General features: G+C 42.4%; 1 protein-coding gene across 1 annotated transcript; it reads left to right on the top strand.

Moving 5' to 3' along the window:
• The first annotated feature begins 3,902 nt into the window (after nt 1-3,902).
• LOC145002789 (uncharacterized) lies at nt 3,903-4,724 on the top strand. The gene has a single exon (XM_078961985.1). It carries the CDS (start codon nt 3,903-3,905, stop codon nt 4,722-4,724), a length of 822 nt encoding a protein of 273 aa, XP_078818111.1.
• Nucleotides 4,725-8,454: the final 3,730 nt, after the last annotated feature.

Genomic DNA, 8,454 nt, shown 5'->3' with positions numbered 1-8,454 from the left:
CTCACAAATGTCCCTCTTCAGAATACCTAAATACCGGCTCATCCGTGCCTGCTCAGAAGACACCTGCTCAGCGCAGAACATCGCCCTCTCATGAAACTTCCGGGTGACCACAGTAACTGAATCATTACCCTGCTTTAGGGTCAAGAACTCTTGAACCAGCCGTTCCCTCTCCACCAGGGGAACATACTCATCTCTGAATATGGTGGTGAACCTCTCCCAGGTCACCGCTGAAATCTTTGCAAGAGTGAAGTTCGCTGTCATGAACTTCCACCAATCCTTCGCTCCCAAGCGAAGCTGGTTCAAAGCGAACTGTATCCTCAGATGCTCCGGACATGAACACATATAGAAACATCCCTCAATGTCAGCAATCCATCTCATTGCAGCGATCAGATCATGCGTCCCATCAAAATCAGGTGGCTTCATGTTGCTGAAATCTCGGAACAACAACGAGTCACCTCGCTGAGGTCTGGCAGCAGCCACAACTGCTGTAGCTGCAGCGGCTGCGACCTCAGTCACTGCGGCGTACCGCTCATCAAAAGTCTCCAATAGTGTGGTCTTGATAGACCCAAACATCTCCGGAATCTCGGCCCTGATCGCTGCAGCCACCTCATCGTGGATCGTCTAACGAAGCTCCTCGTCACTCACATCGCTCGCCTCAAGTTTGTGGCCTGTCCCACCCATGATGCCTCTGAAATACAGCATAAAAATATCAGAGACCCGATCGAGCATACTCGCACTCGATAACGCAACCCTACTCGTCCTCCAATACCCAAAGGATTCTTACTTGGGCTGCTCATTGATCCGGTGTCTTCAGTAGTACAGGCCCTATACTACTGACTACACTGCATCAGCATTCACCCCAAGTCCTCCTCCTTGGGTCCCGGAGTGCAAGTACTCTATTCTCGCTATGCATTGGCTACCTACTCGCTCTCAAAGCATCTCATAGCAGTAGGATTCTCCTAGACTAAGGCATCACAAATTAGGCCACTCTAGTCCTAATATGAATACCTAGCCTACTCTATCATGCATAACATATCATAGCATATCTCATATCACATATTGTAAGGGTATTTTGGGGATTTACCGTTCAGACGTTGGCTGACTGTACACACTACTCCTCTTTGGTTATCTTGAAACCTCTTGTAAAATTTAATGCTTTTATTATTGGAAAGTCTTTCTCAAATCCTCGGTTTGAGTTCAGTTACGCCCGAAGGTGCATCCGAATCCCTCAAACCAAGGCTCTGATACCAACTTGTAAAAACGTAATTTTAAAACAAAAAATTTTATTTTTGTCACAACCATTTTAACATAACATATTTCCAAAAACATCCAACAATAATTATCAAAACATATCGTATCCCAAGATCACAAAAATCAAATCTTTTCTCTAGTGTGTACGAATCACGTCGGCATCATCCCACGGTTCTCGCTACTACCTGAAACACATAACACAACAACTATAAGCATAAATGCTTAGTGAGTTCCCCAATATACCACATACACACATACGCCCTTCCAGGCCATGACCTTCCGGTCCATGTGTCTCAGGGGACTTCCGTCCCAAGCCAGTAAACCTTCCGGTCCTACCTGTGTCGACCTTCCGGCTCATGACTCCCTGACCTTCCGGTCTACCTCATAATGCTTTCCGGCCCATAACATAATGCCTTCCGGCCCATATCAAGCATCGCATTCATAACACATACAAAACAGATAACTAATCACATACACTGCATATATCTTATAGCATACCAGACCTTTCGGTCACATATAGCTACCCTTCCAGGTGCAGTATAGTGAGAAGACTCACCTCAGATGTTCCGGCAAATCACTAACTCGGTAGAAATACGATCTATCCTCCACCAAAACACATAAAGTAATATTCTCATAAATATCTTAGAACTAGGCTCTACTTTCTCTAAGCTCCCTCATAAGGGTGAAAGACCATTTTACCCCTCCTTTGGCTCAAAGGCCCTCGTTGTTGACCAAACCCTAAAAGTCAATGGTCAAACTTTGACTCGACTCGGCGAGTGCACTTGGGCAACTCGGCGAGTCCACCTGTGTCCACTTAACTCTTTAGTCCCATTTAACACGTCGAGTCCCTCCCTTTACTCGACGAGTCCCCAGGTAAGAATCGCGGGGCTACCTCGACTCAACTCGCGGAGTCTCAAGAACAACTCGGCGAGTACATGCCATGCACAAACTCTATTTACCTCCTGAGGTCAGATCTGTTCCTCAAATCCATAGATTTGTCCTTCCCATGTAATATAATCACGTAAAGTCCAGACCTTGACACTCATATATCATCTAGATGGTAACACTTGGCGATTTTAGCCCAAAAATGGCATCCTAAGCTCATTACTACCAAGATAACTCGTAAAGCTCCAAGGGTTAAGGTATCTGGAGCACTTTGAGTCCAGATCCACAGCATAAACTCGATAAGGGACCAATTGCTCCACATAAACATCCTCAAAGGTGGTTAGAAAACCCTAACTCTAGGTATCAATACCAAGACTGAAGAAGGTCCGAATAAATACCTCAAGTTGAAGTCTCTCAACTCTGAAACCACTAGAACCACACCTCCTTCAATCCCCTCTTGCTCTTGATCACCTTCTTCTTGCTAAACCAAAGATAGAAAGGTCCAATATGGCTTCTCCTTCCTCCCAAACGATCTATCTCACTTAGGGTGCTCTCAAGGGAGTGGTAGTCGCAATGGAAGGCTAAGAGTTCCCTTAAATAGGCTCCAACCCCAGAGGATTAGGGTTTCAATAAAAAGCATGGACTTACCGAGTCCACTCATGGACTCGCTGAGTCGAACGCGAACCCGGATGATCAACCGCGACCCTACTCGGCGAGTCTAAGCATCAACTCACTGAGTTCCTTCACAATTTCAAAAATAAAATATTAGAATAATATACCTGGGATTCCGAATGTTACACCCACACCATGACCTTAATAGCCAACAAGAAGTCTCCATCCTCTATGATGGAGTCAATGTCACAACCAGGTAGTTACTTGACTCGCAAGGCCCACTCACAAAGAAGCCACCCCTGGTGATCAAGGAATTGATTGAAGAATTCTCTAAGCATTCTAGAGAATACCATAATTCAAGAAATGATGTGACTAGGGGTGCTGCCTATGAAGCTACAGAAGACTTGTAAGTGGTCATGGCTATGCTAAAAACGATGGATATGAGGATGGATAAAATGGATCAAACGATCTATGCTATTCGGGTGGGTTGTGAGAATTGCAATGGGCCTCATCTTACTAGAGACTGCGACTTGGATGAAAATGGCAACAAAAAGGTGCAAGTTTGTTACTCAAGTGGGTACCGATATGATGAAGATTGGCGCAAACCAAAGAAGGAGTGGCTCCCTTATGATGAGTACAAGAAGGCTAAGGAGGAGAAGTACAAGCAAAAGGGAAGGGGTTTTTACCAAAAGGAGGAGCCAGCATAAGAAAGAAAACCAAGTTTGGAAGAGATGCTCACCAAATTTGTAGTTGCTTTAGAAAAGAAACACAATGATCATGATGCTGCAATCCAAGAAACAGAAACCATACTTAGAAATCAGCAAGCATCTATCCACAACATTGAAATGCAGCTTGGGCAACTTACTTAACAAATCAACCAAAGATCACGCGGCGAGCTTCCTAGTAAAACCGAAAACAACCCACGAGGCGCGCACATAAACATAGTCACAACAAGGAGTGGGAAGATAATTACTCCTCCAGCACCCATTCCGAACGAAGCACCCAAATACTTGCGAAAGGAGGATGCAGAAAAACGAGACCAAAATAAAATCCTGCATGACACAGACACTACTCACCGAGTCTAGAATATGGACTCGACGAGTCCACTTCAAAATTTAAAAGAACACGTTCCTGAAAAGCCCTGTCAGCCTCCAATGCGATATCCAGCCAGTGTTAAGAGGGAAAAGCAAGAAGAGCGGTACCAGAAGTTTCTGAACCACATCAAATCTCTGCAAATCAACATACCCTTCATTGAATTCGTCGCTCAAATGCCAAAATATGCAAAGTTGCTCAAAGAGCTTCTAACAAATAGAAGGAAGATGGAGGAGGTGAAAGAAGTAATTCTTAATGAAAACTGCTCAGCTACCATGTTAAACAAATTACCAAAGAATAAAGGTGACTCGGGAAGCTTGACTTTGCCTTGCCAACTTGGCAACTTAGCCACCATCCATGCGTTGGCTGATTCGGCAGCAAGTGTGAACCTCATGCCTTACTCATTCTTTAAGAAATTAGATCTCCCAAAACCAAGGCCAATTGGTATGGCAATCCACTTGGCAAACAAGATAATTACATTTCCAAGAGGAATATGTGAAGACTTATTGGTCAAGGCGGACAAGTTTGACTTTCCTGCAGATTTTATAATTCTAGATATGGAGGTGGATCCCCAAGTCCCGATCATCCTTGGAAGACCCTTCCTCAACATGGCAAGTGCTATAGTGGACATGAGAGACTCGAAGCTTACTTTACGGGTAGGAGAAGATTCAGTCACTTTCAGGGTTGATCAAGCTATAAAGCATGCGAGGAATAGTGATGACATGGCATTCTTGATAGATATGTTTGATGAGTTGATGGAAGAGTGTGATAATGAAGATTCTAACAAGTCCAATGTCTTTGATGAAGGATTCGATGCTAAAAAAGACCTACTGGAGATCGAGAGGCTACTGGAAGAAGTGGAGTATGAAGAATTAATAAGGTAATCTGATAAAGCTACTCGACAAGTAGAGCCGATCTACTCGCCGAGTTCATGTGTAGAAAAGGTGGAATTCGTAAATTCAGCATCTAACTCTCTGAGTTCCTTTCCTGTACTCGGTGAGTCGAACATGCAGAACCCAAAAACTGAGCTCAAAACATTACCAGATCACTTGGAGTATGCTTTCCTTGAAGATGGCCATCAAAAGCCAGTTATAATAGCCTCTGACCTCTCCGAATCTGAAAAAGAACTAGTGCAAGTATTGAAGAAGCGAAAAGGTCCATAGCATGGAGCATTACCGACATCAAGGGAATAAGTCCCTTTTATTGTTTACACAAGATTAACCTAGAAGAAGGAGACAAGCTGGTTGTACAACACCATAGAAGATTAAACCCAAACATGGAAGAAGTGGTCAAGAAGGAACTAGTCAAGCTTTTAGATGCGGGAATTATTTACTCTATTTCCGACAGTTTGTGGGTTAGTCCGGTCCAAGTGGTGCCCAAGAAAGGAGGAATGGCGGTCATAACCAACAAGAAGAATGAGCTTATTCCAATACGAACGATAACCGATTGGAGAATGTGCATCGATTATCGAAAGCTAAACGATGCCACTCGTAAAGGTCACTTTCCTTTACCTTTTATTGATCAAATGCTAGAACGATTATCGGGCCATAGTTTCTATTGTTTCTTGGACGGCTTTTCGGGTTATGTCCAAATACCCATAGACCCCATGGACCAAGAAAAGACCACTTTCACTTACCCAAGTGGGACTTTTGCTTATCGATGCATGCCCTTTGGGTTATGCAATGCACCCGCGACATTTCAACGGTGCATGACAACCATATTCCACGACATGGTGGAAAAATTCATGGAAGTCTTTATGGATGATTTTTCTGTCTTTGGATCTTCCTTCCATGATTGTCTCACTAACCTTGATTTGATGCTTGCTAGGTGTGAAAAGACCGACTTAGTTCTTAATTGGGAGAAATGTCACTTTATGGTCAAGGAGGTATAGTTCCAGGCCACAAGGTTTCCAAATCGGGAATTGAAGTGGATCGGGCAAAGATTGACACTATTACCAAATTACTTTCACCAACTAATGTAAAGGGCATTAGAAGTTTTCTTGGACATGCGGGTTTTTACCGGCGTTTCATAAAAGACTTTTCTAAAATAACTAGACCTCTAACGCAATTGCTTTTAAAAGATGCACCATTCAATTTTACCAAAGAATATTTAGAGGCGTTTGAATTCTTAAAAGATAAATTAACTAATGCCTCGATCATTATTGCCCCTAATTGGGAGTTACCATTTGAAATAATATGTGATGCTAGTGATTTTGCTTTTGGATCTGTCCTTGGTCAAAGGGTTGATAAGCACTTTTGACCCATTTATTATGCAAACAAAACTCTAAATCCGGCCCAAGAGAATTACACCACCACCAAAAAAGAATTATTGGATGTGGTGTATGCCTTTCATAAATTCCGCCCTTATTTAGTTTTATCTAAAACAACTATTTTTACTGACCACTCTGCTATCAAGTATTTGTTTGCCAAGCAGGATGCCAAGCCAAGATTGATATGATGGGTTCTACTTATTCAAGAGTTTGACATCGAGATACGCGACAAAAAGGGAATGAAGAACGTAGCAGCCGACCATTTATCGAGGCTTGAAAACCACAATTGCAAGAAGATAAAGTTGGAGATGACTTCCCGGACGAATACATTATGGTGACCACAAGAGAAGAGCCATGGTTCGTGGACATAGCTAATTACTTAGCTAGCAAGTACATCCCAAAAGATCTTACCCACCAACAAAAGAAGAAATTCTTTTCAGAAATAAAATATTACTTTTGGGATGAGCCTTATCTTTTCCAAAGTTGCGTGGATAGAATCATACGAAGATGTGTGTTCGGGAATGAAAGCCGACAAATCTTGGAGCATTGTCATAGCGGGCCCACCGGTGGACATCATGGAGCACACTACACTGCTAAGAAGATCTTTGATATTGGGTTTTATTGGCCCACAATTTTTAAAGATGAAACTCAATTTGTCAAAGAATGTGATGCATGTCAAAGAGCGGGAAACATTTCATCCCGAAATGAAATGCCACAACAAAGTATTCAAGTGTGCGAGGTGGTTGATGTTTGGGGGATTGATTTCATGGGACCATTTCCTGTGTCAAAAGGCAGCAAATACATATTAGTGGCGGTGGATTATGTATCCAAAGGGGCAGAGGCACAAGCATTACCAACTAATGATGCCCAGGTGCTGGTGCGATTTTTGAAGAAGCTATTTTCAAGATTTGGAGTCCCAAAAGCCCTTATAAGTGACTGAGGCACTCATTTTGCCAATGATCAACTAGAGAAGGTGTTAAGGAAATATAGGGTAACTCATTAATTCTCTACATCTTACCATCCACAAACGAGTGGGCAAACCGAAGTGACCAATAGAGCCTTGAAGAGAATCTTGGAAAGATCAGTGGGAAGCAACCGGAAAAAGTGGTCGGACAAGCTAGATGATGCACTTTGGGCCTTCCGAACAGCTTTCAAAACACCTATTGGTACTACACCATATAGGCTAGTTTGTGGAAAGCAATGTCATTTACCGGTGGAAATCGAGCATAAAGCCTTTTGGGCTTTAAAAATGTGCAACTTCAACATAGCGGAGCTCAAGAACAACTGGTTGATGCAAATGAATGCTCTTGAGGAACTTAGATATGATGCTTATACTAGTTCGTTAATCTATAAGGAGAAAACCAAAAGTTGGCATGATAAGAGGATCAAGAGTAATAAAGAGTTTCATGAAGGGCAAAAGGTGTTGCTTTTTAATTCAACGCTAAAACTTTTTCCGGGCAAACTCAAGTCAAGATGGGATGGTACTTTACTAGTAAAGAAGGTGTTTCCACATGGTGCTATAGAGTTATTATCAAAAGATGGTACCCCTTTCAAGGTAAATGGACATAGAGTGAAAAGATATGAAGGAGTCCCAAGGAATGAAGACATAGAAGAAGGGCTGCTGCTGGAGGGACTAGCAGAAACGTAGCATGGGAGGAGTCCAACTAATGACTCTTTCAAAAGAAGCGCTTTTAGGCGGCAACCCGCGTTTAAAGTTTGCATTTCTTTTCCCTTTATTTTCTTTTTAATTTCTAGGTGCTGTTTTATTTTCATTCTTCCTCTAAAAATATGTTTTAAATGATTGCTTGAGGGAAAGCAATGCTTCGAGTGTGGGGTGGTGCTTTAAAAATCAAAAAAATTAAGGGTGTGTTTAGTTGCGGAAAAATGGACCGTTTTTCGGAAAAAGTTTCCAAGAAAAATGAGAATTTTGAAAACGCGTTTAGTTCATCTATTTTTCTAAATTTTTCACGGAAAATGAAAATTTTCCGTTTTCTAAAATTACAAAGAAGTTGGAAAATTTTGGAAAACTGATAATCATTGTTTTCCATATTATTCTAATTCCAAAATTTTTCTATAAACATATATCCACTCCACCCCATCTACCTCTATCTACCCCCACCTACACACACACATACATACCCACCCCTACACACACCCACCCGCACACACACACACACACACCAACCTACAAACACACACACACATACATACATACCCACTCACACACAAACACACACCCCAACCCACACACACATACATACCCACCCACACACACCCACCCACATACACACACATACGGACACATCGACCCGCATACACACACACACACTAACCCACACACATAC

Source organism: Lactuca saligna, chromosome 6, assembly GCF_052625555.1.
Source record: "Lactuca saligna cultivar CGN05327 chromosome 6, ASM5262555v1, whole genome shotgun sequence".
NCBI classification, from domain to species: Eukaryota; Viridiplantae; Streptophyta; class Magnoliopsida; order Asterales; family Asteraceae; genus Lactuca; species Lactuca saligna.
This window is presented reverse-complemented; position numbering and strand designations above follow the sequence as displayed.